The following is a 24,971-nucleotide window of genomic DNA, read 5'->3' as shown; positions in this document are numbered from 1 at the left end:
ATTTAAATCAAAAGCATATGCCCATGAGAGTATCATTCACAATTTGACCTGTCCTAACACTTTATGCAGTACAAAGCTTAAAATGTCAACAGTCACAAGCGAGAAAGTGCTCACGGTATTGTCACTGAGTTGAATACTTACTCACGAGTACTGGACGACAAGCAGTTAAAATGACAGTGAGAAAATCAAGTCTAGAGTAATCACTTTTGCTCCCCTATGCCCCTCTTAACCACCCCCCCCCCATTAAAAAAAAAATCTATTTGGAAGGCAACAATTGCCTACAATCAAGAGGAAAACTGTGCGGCTGCATGGTCGTATAGGATATCTTCCATGAAATTACACTCAAATGTTTCCTTGATAATTATCAAATGTTTTTTTCATTCATCAGCATTCTTCTCTGCACTGATGTCTTGCAGATGAGAATGTCCTTCCCCATACTCCACTGCATCATCACTTTCTCTCCCCGCTCTCGGAGTACTCGGAATACTTCTTGCTTGACCCCCTGACCCTCTCCGCTGGGTACTTCTGCTCATTGAGGGCCATCTTTTCCTTGGCAGCGAGAGGCAAGTCCACGTGGCACTTCTGGGCGAGGCGGACCAGGTAGATGAGTACATCGCTCAGCTCCTGGGCTACATGAGTTTTGTCTTTTTCTGAAAAATCTGCAGAAATAGATTGAAAAGGACACATTAACAATGGGGTAGCACATATACTCTTTTAAAACTGTTTATTCATTCTTTTTTAAACAGAATCAAATTGATGCCATCACCATATAAAGGTGTATGCTTAAAATAAAATTTTTACTCTATGTTGTGAAGGGGGACATTTTCCCACTCACACAGGCAAAATGATGAAACAGCGAAAGTTTGAAGAACATTGGATGATCTGTATAGAAGGTACAACTTTTTGAAAGTTTTGTTTAATTTCATGTATATAATATATATATATATATATATATATATATATATATATATATATATATATATATACATACATATATGACAGAATCAAAATTTCTCAAAAAATCTTTTCCCTTGGACAATGAAAGAAGACTTGACCTTGCTCCTCCATGGGGCATGAAAAATGTAATTTGTCCTACAGATCTTGGGGACGGGTCAAGGGAATATATATCATGCACTTTATGTGAATAGATTTGGTGCTGTGGAGTAGGATGTTAACTTACTTGGGAGACCTTCTTTCACTTCTCCTCGCCACTGGCTACAGAAAGGGATTAAAATAGAGAGAACTTTCAAAACAGTAGGAAAACAAAATTAAAACAACATAATAAAACTTACAATATTTTGGGCACAGCTACAGTAGTGGTAACATTTGCTTTTTAGTGCATGTGCTTCATTATGAAACTTTGGCCATTTGTTCATATTTCTAGCATTGCACCATTTCAAATCTTTTCAAATCTCATTCGAAAGTACGTAGCACATGTTTTATTAACTTGTTTGCTCCAACACATTTACATATGACAATTTGCATGCCAGCTATTCAATGGCACATTTTAAGATGACGCTACAGAGTACCAGTCAAACTGAATTTACAGAGGTTTTCCTAATCAAACATGTATTAAACTTGTATTAAAAGCCCTGTGTCATCTGTCTTTAGATCAAATAGAATAAAACAAATAGAAACATTCACATATTTGAAGGGTTTGAATGCAAAAAAAAAAAAAAAAAAAACCTCCACCATTTCATTTTTTTAAAGGTCAGTCATCATCAAACAGAGAAAAACAAAAACTTTAAATGGTACTGCATTCATCACATGACATAAAATACTTTAGAAGATATTATGAAAATGATCGCATATATTTTAATCATTTGTCTTTGTTTTTCAGGAGATTAAATCTCACTATCTCAAATTTATAACAAATGATACATCTGTTTCTGCATTTAAAGTCTTCATTTCCTGATGTACTTGTTAAATACAATATACCACAAAAATGTAAATCTCAAGAATGGGCAAGCACATGCACACAGGACAAGTGGAACAAAGTGCATACATCTGAGGGATAATGGTGTATTATCATCTTACTTACAAAATTTCGGCCAGCTCTCCAACTTCACCAACCTAAGGGCAACAAATCAACATTTTAAAGAAAAGTTTACATGTCTGCCCAATGCAAAATTATTTCACAGAGATGACAACAATCAAAAACACCATATTCATGTGTGAAGTATATGCAGAACTGAAAAAGACAACTTTAATTAGGTGTATATATTGAGCATTTCCTAGGTACATGCATGACAAAAATGGTGTAATTTCAGCTCTAAATAGTGTCATTTTAGCATTTTGAGATCTTTGACCTCTTGCCCTAAAACTTCCCAAGAAAACTATTGTCGGGCAATACATGCAAGGCTAGGTTTCATGAAGATACCTTGAGCCATTTGGATAAAAAAGAAAGAAATTCTTAGTAATTTCACTATGATAGATATTACTAACAGAGCATAAATTAACATTTGGTTTGCTATCAATATAATTAGTATTAATTATCATTCTCTTACAGACATTAATCATACAAGGTCACAAAATGTAAGATATCATAGTTCAAATTATAAAGAGATCCTTGTGATGCTTATGTTGCACACTACATGCCAGTGAGGAAGGAATGTATTAGATCAAACTTCAAGTACCATTGCTAACAGCAGATTTCTTGGTGAGTGATACTGGTTCCAGTCCCTGTCTTCCACAAATTTGTCTGCCATTTGTCTCCTGACAACACAACAAAACAAAAACAGAAATGAAACAAAAGTCAATTCACACCAGAAACACACATTATCAAAATTACATACGGATAGCTGATTGGCAGGTAAAAAATCAGTTGAGCGCCGCATCAAGTTTAAAGTCTCAAACTAAGAATATGATTTGAATTTTACCCATCTCTCTATTCCAAATAAAATTACGCAACAGCCATACTTATCTATCAAGAATTATAAATCAATAAAGCTCTAAAAGGGCAGCCTTATACTGTAGATCTAACACAAAATTGACGATTGAACTGTCATAAAATGCTTCTTACCTACTATAGAGCTACCATAGAGTTGAAGCTTTCATGATACCATCACTTCATAGACAAATAGAAATATTTAAGAAATGAAAATTAAGACAGCCCAATTTATCATGTTCAAGGTTCAGATAAAATGCTATGTAAAATTGATGTTGAATTGAATTGAATATGACATCTGTATCATTTGAAAGAGAGGGCCTAGAGAAACGAAGGATTGCTGCAAACATTGCCATTAACCCACTATGCCACACCCAAGATACCCGGCAACACACGGCATCATCACCTTAACAACCTACAGATGATTCCTCCTCGCACCAAACTGTACCAGCACTCAGAGTCACTTTTCTAGAACAATAACACTCTGGAGTGGGCTCCCGACCAACAACCCTTGATCGCTGCTGTCTCACCAGTATGGGCCCTCACGAGAGCTTTACCACCAAGCTGCTGCAGCATCTAAACTGAGGGATGGATTTTTACTTGCATCTTAATATGCACACCAATGCAATAGAAATTAATCGCCACAAATTACAATGCACCTACAGTGCAAGTTTAAAAACCTCAGCTCAGCATTTACATTCTGACTTACGGATCCGATCGATCCTTCTATGCCTCCTTAGCATGCGGAGTTTTCTCGCAGAAGTAGCTATGAAACTAGAAAAACAACTCTCCACATTTCGTTTCATGGGCACCATTTAATATTCACATTAACTACACACATCCCTGTCGCTGTATGTTGTAGTAAGTCGCGGTTTCGCACGGCGTCTGGTTGCGTCGCGGGCGGGCAAGGGCACCATCAAATCAACTGACATCACTATAGGCGCACGGGACTAACACCAATTGGTAGGCCTACGTCACTTACAACTCCTCAAACGTTGTTTCTGCGCTGAACTTGAAATTGGGATTTTCTTGAGCAACCTCGTTTGATCCATTAGACGAATTCATTTTTCATGTGTACAAAGATGGCTTATTTTAAGGCTGACAAACAAAGTGTAAGTGGTTGGGATCAACAACGTGACGGATAATCCTTCAGAAAGTCGCTCATCAGATGGAGGAAGTTGAAACACGTGCGGTTGTTTATTTACTGGCTCTTCGTCAACGTAGATGGCGTTATCAATCTGTCGGCATCTAGATCTTAGGATGAGCAGAGGTGGGGTACAATATACTGTTTAATCTAGCAAGGGTGCACTTACGCGGATGCGACCGATTGATATACTAGTTATTTTTAGTAGGCCTAATGGCGTTGAAAACTGACTTGTGGAATTTGTGAATTCCCCCAGTGCATGAAATTCATTGATTACATACAGACGAACAGTCATCATCCTCATCGATCTGATGATAGATTTCAGTTTGTTATATTGGAATGGAACCGATCAAGATAATACACTGGCACACAAATACACACATACATGCAAGGGGGAGAGGAATGTTTAGTGCGCATGTGTGTTTGTGGCGGGGGGGGGGGGGGGGGGGGGGGGGGTTAAAGGGTCAGTAAGAATTCCCCTACCCCGTTTTCATGGAGCAGAATTTTCAAGCCGTGAACTCTCGGAAAGTCATGCGTTGCTTTGATTTTTGGTTGCATATGATTTTTCTGAACCTTATTTTCCAAGTATTATTATCATTTTTTTTTAAAAATGAAGAACAAAAAGTGGATGTGTGTGTGTCTGTGTGTGTGTGTGTGGGGGGGGGGGGATACACCCCTATTCATGCGTACACTATTTTAGTATGTTATAATGAAAGTATTAGCATGATCACATACAAATCATCCTGTTCATTTAGATAAAAGACTATTAAAACGAGGCTTAATGCTGATCGAATCGATTTCCACACTTTAAAAATGAGAAAAAGAAGAAGAAGACGGAGAAGAAAAAGAAACAGAATTCCTGCCCATACAGGCTATATTGATAGTTACTAAAAACTTTTATAACTGTATATTGGTAGGCCCTATCATTTATCCTTTCTTCGTTCTCTCATAATTTCATAAATAGGCCTACAGTTGCAGATCTAGCTTACACGTTCTAAAAATTTCCTGTCAGCGCAGAGACAGTAAGGAAATAAATGACCCAAACTCGAATGCTCAACGGGCAAGAATGACTTAGGCGCACATTAGGAACAATCTATCAAATCTTTCCCGTTATGTATCTGCAGTTTCTATTACTAGTTAAATGTGGTCTGCATGTAAAAGATTGAAATCTATGCTAGAATTTACGAAAGGATAGAGGGCATTTTCATTCCAGTTACACATGCTTATGATTCCAGTGCACTAATTGGGTGCGGATAATAATTGATTGTGTTCTTTCCGAGCTTTCCCTCATTGGTGTCATGACAGCATGGTTGATTGAAAACAGTAACAAAAGTGGGCGGGGAAGGGAGGGTGTGGTATATATTGTATTTACTCTATGGTATCTACATTTTTTCTCAAAAAAAAATGTAGCTGTACTAATGGTATTTTACATGTCATGTTGAAAAAAAAATAATACATAACAAAAATTTTCATCTTTGTTGTCACTTTACTCAAGGAATATTATTCTGTTATGTTGTACAGTAATTCCAAAATAATTGATGTTTCTGGTATTATTTGAATGGAAGGAAATAATTATCATTTGAAAAGGTAATGGTTAATTGGGAAGAGATAATATACTGCAATTGTTAGCATACTCTCTCTTCCCAACTTAGAGAGAGTAAACTGTCAATGCCATGGCCCAAGTCAAACCATCGTGTTCCAATGAATGGGGTGTTTTGATGTGGCGGTAGCTTGATTGGCGCCCTCCGCGTTGATTGTCGCAGCAATGAAGCGATTACCAACATCTTCACGAAAAAGCAGCAGAACTGCCAGAAGATAAATCGCAGATATTTACAATTTATGCAACAATGGGAAAACGGAGAGACCAAGCTATAGCTGAAGATGGTGAGTGCAATCTTTTTTTGATGGTAAATTGTAGTGGGAACACGTATTTTCTTGGGATATTTTGATAATTTGGTACGCGAGCCGCAAGCTCATTAATCAACAACAGCGTTTTAAGTATGTGGGCACACGTATAAATCATGACAAACGTCTGTGATCCGACCGTTTACCGATACTCTGCATCACAGCCACAGGGCACAGCCACAGACAGGTTTGTTCAATCAGGGAGGTCGAGGTACGAGGTGATACCTCCCCGGGTCAATCGACGGATCGACAGTAGTGTTGATGTGTCTAGCAGTAGCAGTAACACTTTATAGCATTACAGCCAGGTAATCATGTAGGAATGCACACCTACCGTACGTACGTACGCTTCGCTGTCTGTAAATTAAATTTTGTGCAACTGCTGGAATGTAAAACTAAATAATGAATTACAAAGATGTAAATTTAACATTAAATGATAGCAACCTGTCCTTTATTCAACCAATGGCGTCCAAAATTTGACCACTGGGATATGTATGAAACGGATGCGGGTGTATATTTATATAAGGCTAGAGTTGTCTAGAGTAAAATATCCCGTTTGCGGCAGTTTAAGCATTGTTGAGGGTTTTTCCAACTTGTAAACAAATCAGGCAAATTATTTTCAACCACTTCATATATCATAGACAAGATTATTCATTAATGCAATTGTTTTCATGAAAGAAATTTACCATTGACCAACGCAGTTTTCATGATTTACCAGGGCAAAACCCGGCGCAATTTTCGCTGATAAGGGCGATATGCGACGTAGTATTTCTGCTTGCGGCACGATGTACAATCCCTATGCAATACGCGCGTGCTCCGCGATCTTTAGCTGAACGCCTTCACATGTCTCGCGAACATTGCGTAAGCGCCAATTCCCATTGCGAAAGCACGCGAAAATAGCATGCGCACATGCATTGGCTGCAAACAAGATCGCAATTCTGGCGGTGTTGTTGATGTCTTTCTCGTGTTTTTCTCTTTTTTTTTCGATGGTAACATCCACTTTCCGAAGAAAATGGCGGCCCACATCGGCTCGCGAAAGTTCTATTTTACGTGAGGATATGTTTTCAAAATCCATGAACATCGAGAAAACGACAAAAAATTCAGTTTCGTGGACCATTGTTTCTTAACTGTTATGTTAAGAAGTACCGAAAATTTCATTTTGGATGCGATATGTTGTCATTTAGGTGAGAAAATTTCACTTTCGTCAGAGATCGTGCCCATTTTATCGGTTGGTTTTTGTTGATTGCTAGTGTGTTAGTATATGTGTAGTGTGCATGTGACAGTGCAATGCTGTGTTTAGCTGTATATTACCGTGTATGTTGTACCTGCCGCGAACGGCTGCACGGCCGCTTACTGACGCAGTTACTCTAGTCTACTCTGGACTAGAGTTCTAATATCGATTCTATTTTGAAATAAAATTGACCTTCAATGATAGCATTATTGGTAACGTTACATCAATGGTGACCAGCACCAGGGATGATGCATGATCATTATGCAGTTGTGAATCTTAAATAACTGGATAGGAACCCTCACTTCTGCTTGTTGCATGTGTCTAACATTAAGCTATTAATAGTGAACATTACACGTCATAAAAGAAAAAAAAAGTGTATTAAATGTAAAGCAAGTGGCCCCTGATTTGACATCTTAAGTTGCGGAATCAAAATAGCGTGCATGATCCATACGCTTGCGCTGCAACCATTGTTCGAACGCCTGTGACCATTGTTCGGCACCGGGTAACTGTGGTTCGACATTCGCGAAGTACGGCCCGTGCGCTCGCCCTGCCTATGTGAATGTATTAGTGCGCGTGCCACGTGCGGGTGAAACTATACATAGTACATCGCACGGTATCGCACTACGAGAGCGCGGTTCTCCATGTACTCCACACGCTGTACGAGAGATTCAACGCCTGAACACGTTGACGAACCATGGTGTTACCGCAAATTCTAGCACGGGTGGAATGCAAAATATAAATATTGCGTATCACGCTCAAGTTATCTCAGAAACGGCTGCCATCATGGCTGTAAGTGTACACGCCCTACAGATTCAATGCAGATAAACGGACTAGTAACTTCAAAACTTGGAATAAAACGAGTCTATATGTGTTGCTATACAACTTTACTTACCCGTTTACTTACCCGTTGAACTGCTTATGTGAGCTGACCCTGGAGGGTCGCGACAATGATTTCGGGGGTCCGGCGACGTGGCCCACTGTTGTGCTCTTCGGAACACATGTGGAGGTAGTTGCATAGTTTGAATTTCGCACTTAATATGCGCCATTTTTTATTTGTAAGAGTGGTCTATTCATGGAACCCTGTTGAATCAAAGGCCACTTGCTTTATGTGCGGAGGAGAATTATGTACAGTCTGGAAACAGGCTTGTTCAGTGATGTTATTATCTAAATATTCTTATTTGAACTTGACATCGATTTATAATCAAGTATCATTCAGGGAATTCTAAGTCTTTATAACAGATTTTAGAAAGCAGATTATATCTGTCATCTGCCTTTTTTTTTTTAGTTTTGCATAGTTTAAAAGCTGGTATACTACTAACTTACAGATTTTTCAAGGTCATCCTTTGTTTCACATTTCCATCAAATGGCAATAGGGTCACCCATGCCACATCTTCATATTGGTTTACTGAATTGGCTTCTCATGTCTTGACTCAAAAGGTTACACTAGCAGTCCACAGCACCACAAGAAGCACAAGAAACACAAGCACAAGAAGCACAAGCGCCATCGCGAGTTGATGAGTGGCGGCCAAAGTTCAGACACGGGGCAGAGTGAACTAGTTGAAGCCACAGACTCACTAACTGGCAAACCACAGCTCAAGCTCAAGATCAAGATCGGTGGACAAACACTTAGAACCAAGAGGTAAGATTGTTAAATGAGGAGAAGGTATGTAGTCAACCTTGCCTAAATTGAATCTATTTGAAATGAAGAAATGGCTTTGACTTCGAGAAAATGCAACTTCTGAGGGATTTAAGTCAATAGAATGTAAAGAGAAGAGAACTTGAAAAGACCTTTGATTTAGGCGATTATTTGACTCATCCGAGGTTGACTTAAGCATAGTTGACTGTAATTCCATTCCACCGAACAGGAATCCTCAATAATGTTGTTTGTTTGTTGATTTGTTTGCATATTTGTGTTATTTGTGTTATGTATATGCACTATATTTACTTGTACATCACTACTTAAGATTTGGAAATTTTGCAGTGCAGAGTGGTTGCACCTGATATCTTCTGACCAGTCTGGGTGGAAGGAAAGGCAGTTAATGTTGCTAGGTTTATTGAGCAACCCCAAATCCTATCCTACATCTGTTTGACTGCAATACACCCAATTTTCAGCATACAGTTGTATCCCTCCCAAAATGACTGACTGAACTGATATAAACACACATCTGTGTTTTAAAACACCTCCATTGTGGATGAAGCATAATGCAGTATTTATTATTGAATCTTCATTATATTGCTTTTGTTTATACATATGCATTTCACAAGACATCACAGTCATTGCTTCTAGTTTAATTCGTGTTATAATGTCTGTTAACCCGTTCTATATTGAATTCTGAAAGGTTAAGATACTACCAGCATGGCCATCACTTCTGGTCTCAGGGAGGTGCATTTTTCATCTACAGTATCTGATTTTCACTATACAGCTTTGACAAGATCAGCGTGACAGCATCATCCGACGAACCAAGTGATGAGGAAGACATCTTGGGAGAAGACACCAGTAATGACACTTTGCGTGGTAAGAAAAAGAGAAAGGCAGGGTGGTCCATGAGGGGTTTCAGCATGTCGCTGCAACATGCTGAGAAGCCAGCAGCATGGTACATTGTACGCAACATCCTCAAGAATTGGCAACATGCTCAAAATAAAATGTAATCAAACATGTGAAAAGCGTGTGCTAAACATGATAAACATCAAACTACTTAGAACATTTGCCTAAAAAACATAAAACAGAACATCCCATGTAAGCAGCACAATAGGAAATAGGTCACGAAATATTGCACCCACTCTTGACTTGCACTCTGTGCAAAAACAATTTATGCAATATTCTCACAATTCAGAGCCTGCAACATGCTGAAATTTTAAGTTGTGAACCACTGTGAAGAAGACTTTTTTTGGTTGAATATCTTATGTGCACAAAGTCATTATTCTTTTCTCTGCAATTTTTAAGTAAACTTTATATGCCTTTATATGTTTCCTGTGTGTCTTCACATACTGATACAAAGTGTATACATGTGCCAAGAAGGTATCCCCAAAGCTATCATCAACATGCATGACAAATTTTAACTATACAAATCAGTGCGTTGTAAGTGCCTTGTGATATGTAGGCAGGTTAGTGCATGAATGAAAGCAAACTTATGATTGATAGTTATTCATTCGATAGTTCATGCCAATCAATCTCCATATCGTTTTATATAAAATGAAAGGCACATCCCCCAGCACGGCATCTCAGGCCAGTGGTCGGTCAGTGTCCAAACTGTCCAAGGAGGAGGCAGAGGAAGAGGCGTGGCTGGACGCCCTAGAGGCGGGAGAGCTGGACGAGTATGGCGAGATACCAAAACCTAAAGATGAGTCCTTGTTGACTGCCAGACAGGTGAGACTTGGAGAACAGGTGGTGGATGATACAGGCAACTTCCATTATAATAAGGTCCTCGGGACCAGCAGTTTCTTTCCATATATTGAAATTTTAATTTTAATTTTGATTTTATAAAAAGGTATGTAGGTGATAATTTTGGGACCTGAATTTTACTCCATTGTAGCGAGAATTTTGTTATAACTGTGTTCGTTATAGCGGGAGTGCACTCTATCTACATAAGTTTGCCACAGAGCTGTCATAGTGCAGGGGAACCTTGTTATAACCAGGACCTTACACAGACATGGACAGTTGACTGTGAATTGATTTAAATGAAGCACCCTGTTGGACTTGAGTATACGTAAATGGTGGCATTGGAGTAACCATAATTATAGTCACTCTCATCACTGTTTTCATCGTCATTCAGACTATAGATATTAGAAAAAACAACAACACACAAGCAAACAAATAAACAGAAGAGAGAATGCTAGATAAGTGTACTGCAACCAATTCAAACTTCCGAGGCAAAGAGGATATGTGGAGAGCAATCAGCCAAGACACCACCAGCCAGCTACATTTTTGTGTTGCTGAGCAAGAGGAGGAAAAAATCCCAACAACATTAATTTCTTTTTTTTTTTCAGGAGAATTTGATATTTTTCATGGGGAAAAAATTGTATACTTGTTATGCAGTGATTCAGGTATGATGATTTAAGAAGGATTCGCTATTTGCAAAGGCTAGCTTGCGTCTTTCAAAAAATGTCTCCTCGACAATTCCGTCATGGATTTTCTAATTTCTCTTAATAGAGATCCCTCCTAAAGCGAGCTACAGCCGAGGATGACGACCCAACAGCTGGCATCTTTGGGGCCCAGGGCAAGGTGCCAGAGATGACGGCGGAGATGCTGCAGAAGAAGGCCCAGAAAGCCCAGAGGAGACGTGTACAGGAGAGACGGAAGGTTGAAGAGAACAAGGTAGCACAGTCTCTGTCAGTGCTGGCTCTTCATTTATGATATTGCCTTGCCACTCATTTGTTGGCACAAAGTCTGATTGATTGTGCAATATATGCCCTTTGTGACATCCCTCATTTTATAAAGATCCAGAAAAACATTTAAAAAAAATTTTCCTTTAAATTGTGCAATGCTTTGATGGACAGCAAAGTAACCGAAGACAAGTGATTAAAGGTTATTTGTTCCATGATGTACTTATACAGATTCAAATGTAAGATATGTTTGATAGGTGTAGCAACTGCTTTCTATCTTAGTTTTGGTAATGAAATGATTGATGTCATGGTCATTCATTTATGTTGGGTCATGATGTCAATATTTGCTTGTTTCATTATGCAGAAATGTATGATTGATATTTGAAGTCTTATATATTAATGCCATGATTCACTGAACAGTGCTGATCTGAAACTAGGCAGTATTTCATCAATCTGAATCAGTATCCCAAACTTCTGAATGTTTCCTTTGTTGCAGAAACAAACCATAGAAAAACTCCTAAAGAAGCAAGATGCCAAAACCAAAGCTGCAAAGGTAAGTTTGCTTCTGAAATATTGATTAGCAATCATCGACAACTTTCCACAAATCTATAACGACAAAAGACAACAATCACTTTGATTTCACAGTCATTATTATGCTGTTATGATCAGATTGATAGTACAGCTGTAGTGGGTACCGTACCACAATATACAGTCATCGCATCCACAGAGTAGTTTTGCCTTTGTTTCAAACGTGATGAGCTAATGTTCCGCTAAACAAGAATTGAAATTACCTTTCCTTAAACTTCTGCCCTAAGGACACAAATTAATTTAAAAGGGTTAATTGATAAAAAAAGGGAAAAAGATGAAAAAGAGTATGAGATGGAGAAATTGGTAATTACTTCTACTGTCGGAATTTGCATTGGCTGTTTGTGAGCCAAGACCGTGGAAGGTAACCCTAATGGAATGGAGCACTATTAAAAACAGTTGAACTCGCCACTGTTGAGGTGCTTTCACATGGCTCTCATAGACACTACCAGCTAGTCTTCCTTCTATGCTTGATCTAACATGTTCTGGGAAATGTTTCTAATTGAACCCTGCATTTGTATATCAATCTGATGTATTATGAAGTGTTTTGGTTTTGTTTCTTTGTTATGTAACAGGCTAAACAGAAGAGAAGTCTTGAGGTGCCCCACATTAGGTACATCAATGGTATCAGTGGAATCTCATTGTCCTACCCAGCTGGCCATGACTTCCCAATAGAGAAAATGTCAGCTCTGTAAGTGTTAACTCAGCATTCTTGTGTTATTTTGAGGTAAAATGTGCCGCGATCAAAGAGATGTTGCCATTATCATTATATGGGCCCTTCTTATATACCTCACTAATTTTGTACCACTGCTCTTGAGTCATCTTGGTCATTTTTTGTTTTGGGTCATTTTTTGAAGACATTGTTATTTGTATTAAATGCATGCACATATTATTTGTTCTGCACATACCAATGTTCTATTAGTGTGCACCTCAGATGATAATGAATGAAATGAAAACTTCTTTGCTTGTTCTGAGAGGCATGGTGCATTACTCTATGTCATTCTGCAGTGCCAAGCACCTCATTGGTTTCATGCACATTTCCAGATTGTTTTCTCACTCCTCGTGTCATCCTAACTCTCTCAAGTGTTGTGATCTGCACAATGTGCATTTTTAAAAAGCATATAAGATGGAAATTCTCCCAAACTTTGGGAAGGACAGTTCAAAATCAAGATCAGAATGAAGGGAATGAAGTGACAAATCTTTGATGGATTGTGAATCTTGTCTATTCATAAGTATTCTAGCCAACACAATAATGAATGTTAATGTAAGGTTGACAAAATGCTATGAATTCCATTTGAAAGAGAATGTAGCTTGTCCATACCATCTTCATAGCACAAATTTTGGGAAATGATATTTGCAAAAGATGTTAAAGACTTATGAGATACTCCTATCACCTATGACCTCTGTATTCCATTTTGGCTTACCTCATTTCATCAGGCCCATCAAACCTGTCATCACATGTGGAATCGCTGGCTGTCGGAATGCCAAGAAGTACTCATGTTCAAAGACTGGTGTTCCCCTCTGCAGCTTGGAATGCTACAGGAAGAATCAGAGCCTTATATGGGCAACGTGATGCTGCACCATTCAGTGTGACCTCATAATGGATCGCCTTGCCGTGCTCCCAATCTTGTAACTGTGATCATGGGACTGATGAATAAATTTCTGCAGCGTTCACTTTGCTGACAAGGGCGCTTGTTCAAGTCCAACTAGAAGACCTTCAGTTATTCAGCCTGGTGAAACAAGCAGGGGGAATTCCCCCAAGATAACTGCAGGATGCCTCGGGTAGCTTCTCATGTGTAGCAGCTCATCCAAGTGAGCTAATGCTATGTTGTGGTTTTGGCTACCTGTTGCCTGTTAGCCGTCCATGCCTTCATGATATTCCTTCCTCGTCATCATTTGGTAAACTTTTAATTCTATTAGTTACCTCTGATTGATGGTAATTGACAGGATTCTAAAGAAATGGAATTGGCTGCTCTTTGTAATTTTATGAAATTTCTATTGGGTGCCCTGTGGCAAATGTTTCCCAAAATATATTTTGCGACTTGGAACTTGTAGGACATTTCACCACTGGTTGAATGCACAATGTGGAACTATCTATGAAATATATCGTGTATGCAGTATAGCTGTATCTATTTTCACTGAATTTATTCTGAGATTTCTCAATTATTATTCCTCATCGTGATTTTTATTCTTCTGTTTTTCAACTCAATTTAATGACCAATGATGCTGGTCTTTGGATGATATCAGTGATATAGGACTATGGCATCCAAATCATGAACATGACACTAAGCAGCACACAATGTTTTGTAGCACCCTTAGGGCCCCAGAAACCTTGGGGCATATGGGACTTTTTATCAGTACTTACCCTTAGGGAGTCTAGGGGATATTTTGATGTAGATATTATGATTTTGTAATCACATTCGAAACTCTGAAATTTACTGTTTATTTTGTATTAGAAAAGACTCGATGGGACTGGTTACATTGATTAAATCAGCACAAAATAAGAACAAAATTCAACAACAAAACATTGCCAATTTAAGAGAGAAATTAAAACTTTGTTTTGCTTGCAGAATTACCCAAAGCCTCTATATGCCTGCATATATGTAATGAGCCTTATATTACTAGCACATTTTCAGACACTAAAGTTTGTCTACAGTGCACTCCCGTTATAATGAACACAGTTATAATGAAATTCTGGTTACAATGAAGTAAAAATTCAGGCCGCAACATTATCCATTCTATGTATATTTATTGTTTATTCTTTCAGTTATAATGATATTTTGATATAATGAAAGGAAACTGCCGGACCCGAACTTTGTTATAACGGGAATCCACTGTATTATGCAGTCTGACATTTCATTAAGTGTGTTATGAAAGTGTTTCTTGATAAAAGAAGAAATAGGTACCCTTTGTGCATTGAATTTCTGCACTGCTCCCAATTTTCTCAGTGTTTGTTCTCTTGAATGAAATTCAGCATCCGTCGCTGAAGTAAACATATCCCCATGCTGTATCAAATTGCATGCCAGAGCAGCACCATCTAGAGGAATACTTTCATCTAGTGGTAAAAGTTTCTACTCAAAGTGCTTGTCACGTGACACACAGAAGGTTACTTATTCACGCTAGCATGCCTTCTATTGGCAGCAGATGCTATCGTGGTACTCCACAACAGGAAAGACTGTGTCAAGTCTCCATGTGTTTACTTCATTGTGAAATAAATCATGATATATTGTAGTAAATGAGAAAAATACTGTCAATTTCATTTTGTGATGTATGTGTCGTACATACACATGTAGATTAAAGAAAATGAGCCACACAGGACTCTAAGAGTGTGTACGCTATGTACCTAATGTATGTGTTTGATTTTGTGTGTGTGAAATAGAGCAATATTGAGACATGTGATAAAACTAGCACATAATGGCATGACAAGAAAACTTCACTTTGATGATCTGTGGATTGATGTTACGAGAGGCTAATGTATTTCACCAAAAATGATTCAAATATGAAGTCGGGACTTACAAGGCAATTATTACCCCAAACGTGTGTGGAGTCAGTCAATGCAGAAATGGTATAAGAACACAATAGTGACGTTTGAGGAAAATCGGGCAATCCATTCCATAGTTGTGAAATTAAAATTTTGGTAAATCCTTGTGCCATCATTGCTGGATAAGAAGACTCACTACAAAAGTTCATGATGTAAGATGTAGGGCAATGCTATAAAGATGAGAGATAATTCAATATACATAGTATTTTCATTTTTCTGGCATAATGAAAGAGCACTTGACTTGCCTCTTCTGAATGCAGGGGGAATACTGTTGCCCTTTACATAAGGTTATGGTAGTACCAAGTCAAAGGAACATGTACTTTTAGGGCAATAAAGGAAGAAGTTTTATCAAATACTGCCCTATTGTGACATCACAAACTGTTGTAGTTTTCTCATCCCACTATAAGGGCACATGGAGGTAACCACAACTTTAAAAATTCATTTTTAAATGGATTGTCTGCTTTTCTCAAACTCCCTTGATGTGCACTGAATCCATATATACACATACATACATATATATATATATATATATATATATACATGTATATATATATATATATATGAGGCAAATTTCTCTTTAAGTGGAGCTGTAAATTTGCCTAGAACTCTGTGTTTGAAGCAAAGAACTTGACACTGATATGCAGATATTCAACTGGAAGCAAATAAGCAGTGAGACATCACAGGTACTTCTACAACATTTATTATTTTATAATCTAATAAAAGACAATATCTATTCAAAGAAATAGATACACAAATATTTACAATAGCATATAAGAGTTTACAATATGAGAAGTATTTACATAAAGTGATACACTGTACTGCCCATGAGCTCATTTACCACTGTACAATCTATTTCACAATGCATTTACTACAGATTGATAGACCTCGAAAATCAAATTCAGACTTTTTGTATGAATGAGTAAGTCAACACTCTACATATTTAGAAAGGCCATAAAAGAAATGTTTAACCCATGCGATCAGTGCCTCCGATGACTTCAGGCAATCAAATGCAGCAGACTAGTAAAGAATTTGAGTAACAGTGGTTAAATGCATGTTAAAGGGCCATTTCCACATTAGTGAGCTTTCAAATTTGATGACCTCCATAGGGAAGTCTTGGCAGCTTCATTGTGACATCACTTGGAACAGTCCTCCAATTCTTAATGATAAGATTAACTTAAACTCTGTTGTACATGTCGACGGAATACACCTGGTGTAATGATAAAATAGTGTAAAAGGGGACAATTTTATTGGATTGATTTTCTTGCTTGGCAATGTCCCTGAAATTTTCTGCTTGTAATTCAAAAATCATGTGGAATTGATGAGTAAATACAGTACATGTATTCACATGTTCTTGATTTTGCACTAGTTTAGCAGAGTGTGAATTCTGGGAAAGTTTACTCCACTGAAAATAACGCAAGCTGACAATACTGAAAGACTGTCCTTTAGAATTTCTGAAATTCCAGGTAATCATGTGGCAATTGTCTCATCCCTTCTTAACCTTCATTTTGTTTAATCAGGGGATACATTTGTGAAATACATATGAAGGGCAGAGATTTTTGCTGTTCAGTAAACAGTACTGAGCTGCCAACCGAGCTACACATAGGTTGAATAGTGAAAGTTTCCAGGATGTATTCTTAAAAAAAAAAATAATAATGGCAAAGACTGCACAATTTCTCATGTTTGTCCATTTATGTTACATATATCACACTTTCTTATGTCTGGCATTCAGACAACATGTATGAACACCTCAGCCATATCCATGAAAATAATGTTCATCAATATAAATTTTGATATAGAGATAAAGTGTTTTACAGTGTATAGATCAATATCTTTCAAGCACACTGTAAAGTAGATCCCCTTTCCTTTTCTATGACAGCACTTCAAGGGATATTTGTTGTCTATTTTGCGAGTGTGAGTGCAGGCGTGTAAGTTTGTGTGTGTGTGTGTGTGTGTGAACATGCTACAAATACAGTTGTCAAGATGCTAAACTCCTGAAATCAAATACTCTGTAAGACGAATGCATCATTGTATTATGCTGAGCTCCTCCTGGTCTTGCCTCTTGCTAATGAAAGCCAAAACTTTGGAGAGGAACAGGTTGAAGTCTGCCCTCACCGAGTCTGCATCATCTTCAAGATTGGTCTGCACATGGTTGACCTTCGACATCTTTGTTGCTGATATTTGAGAGGGGAAAAGAAAGAGTCGAGGAAGAACGTAATCAGTTATGATGATGCACATGTGCACTATCATCTTCATTAGCAATTAGCAATTGCTTTGCATTTTATGAAGCAAAAGGAAAACATAATACGTGTACATGGATAATGACAGGCGTGCACATGCACTAGTTCCTTGGTCATATACACTGTACAAGAATCATGCTTGAGTGATGATATCATTACATAGAAGTTTTGAACTTCTCTGTTTGGGAGAAATGTTATTTGTCACGTTACACTGCTCATTAACAACATCTCAAACATATAGGAATTACTAACGTTTGATTCTTGATTGGCTAAATTACGGTATTATGGCATGCAAATTTTGTTAATACATTGCACACCATTCCAATTTTAGCAGAAACTCCTTTCCCCTGTACATTGTAACAAAACCTTAACAGCACCGTAAAGCTAGAAGATAAAAAGTAATATGAATTAAAACAAGGAAAAGTAGAAATTACGCGGTGCGTAATATATGTCCCCGCCGGAAGTAGCATTTAGTAGCAAAATGTACAATATAGGTAAAAAGATGAAGGTCAAAGGTCAAAGAAGTCAAAGGTCAAAATTCTACGTAGAAGTTTTGAAGCCCTCACCTAGTGCCATCACATAAAGCAAACGGAATCGAAATCGGGTTAGAAATGGCGAAGGAGTAGCATTTTGTAGCCAATGTACAATATAGGTAAAAAAATCAAGGTCAAAGGTCAAAGAAGTCAAAGGTCAAAATTCTGTGTAGAAGTTTTGAAGCCCTCACCTAGTGCCATCACTTAAAGCAAACGGAATTGAAATCGGGTTACAAATGGCAAAGGAGTAGCATTTTGTAGCAAAATGTACAATATAGGTCAAAAATCAAGGTCAAAGGTCAAAGAAGTCAAAGGTCAAAATTCTGTGTAGAAGTTTTGCAGCCCTCACCTAGTGCCATCACATAAAGCAAACGGAATCAAAATCGGGTTAGAAATGGCGAAGGAGTAGCATTTTGTAGGCAATGTACAATATAGGTCAAAAATCAAGGTCAAAGGTCAAAGAAGTCAAAGGTCAAAATTCTGTGTAGAAGTTTTGAAGCCCTCACCTAGTGCCATCACATAAAGCAAACGGAATCGAAATCGGGTTAGAAATGGCGAAGGAGTAGCATTTTGTAGCAAAATGTACAATATAGGTCAAAAATCAAGGTCAAAGGTCAAAGAAGTCAAAGGTCAAAATTCCGTGTAGAAGTTTTGAAGCCCTCACCTAGTGCCATCATATAAAGCAAACGGAATCGAAATCGGGTTACAAATGGCAAAGGAGTAGCATTTTGTAGCAAAATGTACAATATAGGTCAAAAATCAAGGTCAAAGGTCAAAATTCTGTGTAGAAGTTTTGAAGCCCTCACCTAGTGCCATCATATAAAGCAAACGGAATCAAAATCGGGTTAGAAATGGCGAAGGAGTAGCATTTTGAAGCAAAATGTACAATATAGGTCAAAGGTCAAGGTCAAAGGTCACAATTGAAATTCTGTATAGAAGTTTCAAAGCTCCCATGTAGTGCTATCATATAAAGCAAACAGAATCAAATCGGGTTAGAAATGGCGAAGGAGTAGCATTTTGAACATTTTGATCACACACGGACGCACACACGGACGGACACACGGACGCACGGACACACGGACGGACACACACACGTACGGAGCCCGTTTCATAGTCCCCTGCTCGAACTCGTTCGGCGGGGACAAAAAAACAATTTAAGCTTCATTTATACTTGCTACCAGTAAATGCAGAGAAAGTGTGCTAATACAGGTATATGTTTGAATTAGCCACCTTAAGGTGGCTACATCTATAGCAAACTATATGCTTACATTTGGATTAAAGTGAAGAAACAAAGCCCCTTCAGCATCAACTACACACAAACTAAGTGACCAATTTTAAATCGTGTTTTCAAATACTTTCAGGAAAATGACAGCAACAACCAATTAGTTGAGACACTCACGTATTTGTACCCTGACTGCTTCTGACGTGTTGGGTCTATGATGGCCCATTATGACACACTGACCATCCTTTAGTCCCTGCTGGGTCACAAAGTGTGTGTACCTTTGAACATAGAAAGAACAGGAGAAAGTGAATTTGTGATTTGAACGATGTGAAAACCAACAAATTACCATAGGACGATGCACAACTGTGACTCCCTCATCTACATATGTAGCAAGAAAAATTGGTCACACACACACCACACACATAAAAAGAATTAGTCACAAAAAATAACATTTACTCCAGAGTGCAGTTCAAGCGTAACATATAACAGAGTGCAAACAAGACAGAGTTGAAAGAATATGGTAATTTAAGAGTTATATAATGTCATAGAGGGGGAGAAATATAGTATGAGTCATATCTAATATGGGATCGTTATTTGCTTTAGTTTTGTTGGAAAATGCAAGCTAAACTACTACCAGTAGTTAAAATTATAAAATGAAATTTCTATCTTCTATCATTAACTCAAAGAAGTGGTCAAGTGGATGGAACATAACAGTCAGTCTAGATTTAAATAATGCTTCAATAAACATCACATGTGCAGTGTATCATACCATGTGTCTAATTCTCTCTCATGATTTGCCTGATCAGGGTTGTAGACTATGACGACCCCAGAAACATCCTTCATAAAGGCTGGCCAGCATTCGTCAAATCTAGAATGGAAAAAGAAAAGATCAGAAAAGAACTGCATTACAACAAAAGGCAGGCACTCAAGTTATTGACTCACATGATATACAGTGGACTCCCATTATAACGAAGTTCTCGGACCAGCAGTTTTCTTTCGTTATATCGAAATTTCCTTATAACCAAACAAATGAATAATAAAAATACATAGAGTGGATAATGTTGCGGCCCTAATTTTTACTTCGTTGTAACCAGAATTTTGTTATAACCATGTTCGTTATAACGGGAGTGCACTGTAGTTAAGTCTACACCAAATGCTAAAAAATCTCCTTGTTATACTTATACAAGATATATCAACATGATTCTTGCATTTCAAAACAAAGAGACTTAGATTTTTATGAAAATCACTTTGTCAAATCAAGTACAGATTAGATTTTAGAACATAGTGCAGACAATTATGCAGCTCATATTTGTCCACAAAGTTTCTGACACAGAGAATGGAGTGATGTAGCCTACAGCTTGAACTCATACTCACTTCTGATCTCCACTGCAATCCCACAGCTCTACCTCGGCAGAGAGCGAGCGATTTCCAACATTGAGGGCGCCACTCTCAAACTCCAGTATTCTAGGTCAGATGAAAATCATTATATACAGCTGTACATACCGTGAAGCCAAAATATACATGTATGCATTCATAACAGTACCATCATGTCACAATCTCACTATGAGAATAAAAAATAGGCTAGTAAGGATTAAAGAGAATCTTACATTTGCACTCTGAAACAATGAAAACAGGAAATGTAATGCATGTATTTGAGAAAAGAAAATGCTCGAAACTCCAAGGGTACACATCATTACACACAAATAACAAAATTACGGATACAATCAAGTGTTTCTTTTACATACATGACTACAGCTAGTAAAAACATGGTTATCACTATCACATTGTACAGTCCATGAGGATATTAGAGGGGCTATAATATCCGACATTAAAATGCGGGTTCATAGAACCGGTCTTGTCAGTGTCTGATCATCCCACAAAGAGACAGGCTTCCACTTCAGCATTACAGTACAATGTACATCTGACAGAGAATTTGTAACTCCCGAAGCCACATATTTTCAGCTTTTCCAGCAAATGTACTCCATAATGTTTCTATTTTCATGTTATCTCTCTAATATATACATGTAAAACAGTACATTAGAAAACACCCACCTGACACCTTGTGTTGGATGATATTCTCCTCCTGATATTTCTGTTGCATCAGCCAGAAAGTTGGACAAGACACTCTTTCCAGACTATGGGCAAAATCAGATTTTTAATCATGTTAAGTCATTAGTATTCATAATCACAATTAGAAACCTAGACAAGAAATCTGTCTGTTTGAAGACTCAACTACTCTCCCTTTAGAAGGAGGTACATTTCTAAAGGATGGCATGCCTTGCCCTCCTCATTTACACTTAAATCACAGTTACTGTAAAATTAGAAATTTTTATGATATTGAAATTTTTGTGCATTTTGTGCAACACAGGAATTAGTGAAAAGCATGCAAACATTTTTGCTTGCTACGACGGTGTATGTTCCAGTAATTTTAGTTCATGTCTTGATTTGGAATAACATGAAGACACTAAAGCTCATCTTAGACAGCCGGGCAAGTAAAATTGTAAACTCAAATGAAAATATCCACTTTTACCGTAATTCACAGTTTTGGATTGGCAAATTTTAAAGGGACAGTAATAGTTGGGATCTAGGGAGATGGCTATTTTTCGAGATAATAATGAGAAACCACTTAAAACTATGATTCGAGAGCATAGAATTCTTGGTGTAATTAAAGGACAAGTCCACCTTCATATACATATAAGGATTGAGAGAATGCAGCAATATTATTACATGTACTGTAGTAGAGCACATCAGTGAAAATTTGAGGAAAATTGGACAATCCGTTCAAAAGTTACGAATATTTTAATTATCTGCCCAGTGACTGCTGGAAGAGAAGACTACTACAGTGTATGATGTCACATGCATACAACTACACTGTATATAAGGAAAATAAAAAGAGAATTTCACAAAACTTTACTTTTTGAATACAGTGCACATTTCTTCGACTTGCTACTGATGTATGTTAAGGGTAATATTATTCCCCCTGCCTTCTGAAAGAGAGAAGTCGAGTGTTCTTTTGTTATGAGAGAAAAATGGAAATAAAGTGTATGTTGAATTTTCTTTATTCTTTCTTTGTATTGTTGTACTCATGTGACATCACAAGCTATAGTAGTCTTTTCATCCAGCCGTGACTGAGCAGAAACTTCAAAAATTCACAACTTTTGAACGGATTGTCCGATTTTGCTCAAACTCTCACTGATAGATGTGTTCTACTACTAATATTGCTGTATTCACTCAACCCACATAAAACATGTCTATCTATGAAGGTGAACTTGTCCTTTAAGTTTGTTTGATGAAAATCGGTTTTGAAATGGGCAAGATTTCCAAAAACACAACAGTTGACATTCTAGACCTATGGTCTACGGCTATACACTAAAATAGTAGTGACATTGACAGTATAAAGTCTGAAAGAGATAAATTTAATTCAAAAGCAGATTTTGTCACACTTGTAAAACGTGACACAGGTTTCATCATTGGCAGTGATCAAAACTGCTGAAATGAAAAGCAGTGTCTATATTTATACTCCAATTTCAATAGCACATGCTTAACGTTAATCAAGAGCAAATATTTTAATTAGTACCGGTAGTCGAGGGTCGAGATCGAGGGCTGTCCTTTGTTGTTAAGAACAAGAGTCCGCATCCAACAAAAATTTCAATATATGGGATTACGCTGGGTGGCGGAACAGAAATATATCCGTTCATCTTTGTTTGTGTGACCCGAAATTTCGACTACATTAAGTCATAACGCTTCAAATAATCTTTGCTGTTACCTCTGTGGGTCCAATTACTAATATTTTGGCTTTCAGCATGATGCAGGATGATAATCAAGCAGGTTTATTGCAGTACTCGTTCTCTCCGCCAGCGTCTCGGCAGGTACCAGCGCAGCGGTATTTCTTGAGGTCAAGGGTCGTAACTCGGGACGCTTACCTCATGAATATTTATATCGCTCAGCGCGCTGTGATCAGGGAAAAACTGCTCTGTTTCTGCTTTCATTCGATACTGGTATATTTGTTGAAATTCTTTCTTTCTTTCTTTCTTTCTTTCTTTCTTTCTTTCTTTCTTTCTTTCTTTCTTTCTTTCTTTCTTTCTTTCTTTCTTTCTTTCTTTCTTTCTTTCTTTCTTTCTTTCTTTCTTTCTTTCTTTCTTTCTTTCTTTCTTCTTCTTCTTCTTCTTCTTCTTCTTCTTTTTCTTCCTGGATGAAGTATACCATACTGACCTCTGGGAAGGGTATCTTCGTACTTCTTTCTTTTCGTTTCTTTCTTGTTTGTTCATCCTTCCATGCTCCTGTCCGTATCCCTACTTCGTTTTTTTTTTTTAATCACTGTTTCTTATTCTTTTCGGTTCCATTACACAATTCTTTTTTTTTCAATTTCAGTTTCAGTTAGTTTCATTCCTCCACTTGCACTTGTGACTTGTATATAAAAGAAAAATAAGTAAGGCAATATCAAACATAATCATTCAGAGTTCACATTACAAATATATAATCATGTGAAATAATACATATATTTCATGGCAAATCTTCAAAATTATACAGGGGTGGGTTATCAATAAGCAAATCGATTGACTTGGAAAACGTCCTTCAAACATTATGCCTTGTAAATGGATAGATTAAAGTTTCAGTTTATTTCATACTTTTATTCCTCATATCAGGTTACATTGAGTAGTACAAATTCTTGTACCTTGTCAATAGTAAACAAAGAAGAGAATCTATGCACACATAGAAATATATACATGCATACATGTTTTGACATTGATTCTGTCTTGTGTGCTGAATACTTAGCAGGTGTGCGTGATTTTCTCATTTACTGGTCATATCCTTTCGAAATATTAATCCGACTCCCTCACCTCACCCCCAAAATAAAAGAAAAGAAGAAGAAGAAGAAGAAGAAGAAGAAGAAAAGAACGGGGCGGGGAGGTCTTTGAGTTTTGTGTGTATTTGGGGGCGGGGATGAGGAGAAACTGTTCCCCCTCCCCCCTCCTCATCACTGCGTACGGCCATGATCAGGTGATCCACATAGATGTTGATTGACATAGCCTACTAAGGACACAGCTCTTGACGTTGTGCCTGGATGTTTGCCCTTTCCCCATGTTTACAGTGGAACACTGCGTCACGAAATGCGTGGGACAAAATCATTGCAAGGTAAAGGTCTACACTTGAAGGAAATAAATACTATTATGTGATAAGCATGCACCTACAATAGAATATAATGTATCCCAGAAAAAGAACAGCCCAAAGAAACCTTGGATCTCATCAGCGATTCTTATATCCATCAAGAAGAAGCACAACTTATACAAAAACTACAGGTCATCAAATTTTAGTGACGAATACGGAAACAAGAATAAAAGGTATCGAAACACTTTGGTAACAGC

General features: G+C 37.7%; 3 protein-coding genes across 3 annotated transcripts; 1 reads left to right on the top strand and 2 right to left on the bottom strand.

The window, feature by feature from the left end:
* Nucleotides 1-450: 450 nt before the first annotated feature.
* LOC139711348 (dCTP pyrophosphatase 1-like) lies at nt 451-4,008 on the bottom strand. The gene is made up of 5 exons (XM_071623249.1): nt 3,870-4,008; nt 2,637-2,715; nt 2,042-2,073; nt 1,181-1,215; nt 451-659 (listed from the first exon to the last, which is right to left on the bottom strand). Exons 1-5 carry the CDS (start codon nt 3,950-3,952, stop codon nt 451-453), a joined length of 438 nt encoding a protein of 145 aa, XP_071479350.1. The 5' UTR covers nt 3,953-4,008.
* Nucleotides 4,009-5,803: 1,795 nt separating this feature from the next.
* Nucleotides 5,804-14,230, top strand: LOC139711829 (INO80 complex subunit B-like). Its single transcript, XM_071623682.1, has 8 exons — nt 5,804-5,915; nt 8,602-8,803; nt 9,588-9,679; nt 10,365-10,531; nt 11,315-11,479; nt 11,984-12,040; nt 12,648-12,763; nt 13,510-14,230. Exons 1-8 carry the CDS (start codon nt 5,879-5,881, stop codon nt 13,643-13,645), a joined length of 972 nt encoding a protein of 323 aa, XP_071479783.1. The 5' UTR covers nt 5,804-5,878; the 3' UTR covers nt 13,646-14,230.
* A 3,397-nt stretch (nt 14,231-17,627) lies between these two features.
* LOC139711818 (intraflagellar transport protein 22 homolog) lies at nt 17,628-23,481 on the bottom strand. Its single transcript, XM_071623672.1, has 6 exons — nt 23,372-23,481; nt 21,658-21,740; nt 20,980-21,069; nt 20,375-20,473; nt 19,783-19,883; nt 17,628-17,784 (listed from the first exon to the last, which is right to left on the bottom strand). The coding sequence occupies exons 1-6, from the start codon at nt 23,408-23,410 to the stop codon at nt 17,636-17,638; spliced, it is 561 nt and encodes a 186-aa protein (XP_071479773.1). The 5' UTR covers nt 23,411-23,481; the 3' UTR covers nt 17,628-17,635.
* Nucleotides 23,482-24,971: the final 1,490 nt, after the last annotated feature.

Source organism: Diadema antillarum, unplaced genomic scaffold (genome assembly GCF_040938485.1).
Source record: "Diadema antillarum isolate AM-2024a unplaced genomic scaffold, OU_Dant_1.0 scf00000040, whole genome shotgun sequence".
Classification (NCBI taxonomy): Eukaryota; Metazoa; Echinodermata; class Echinoidea; order Diadematoida; family Diadematidae; genus Diadema; species Diadema antillarum.
Note: the sequence above shows the minus strand (reverse complement) of the source record. Positions and strands in the feature narration are given on the sequence as shown.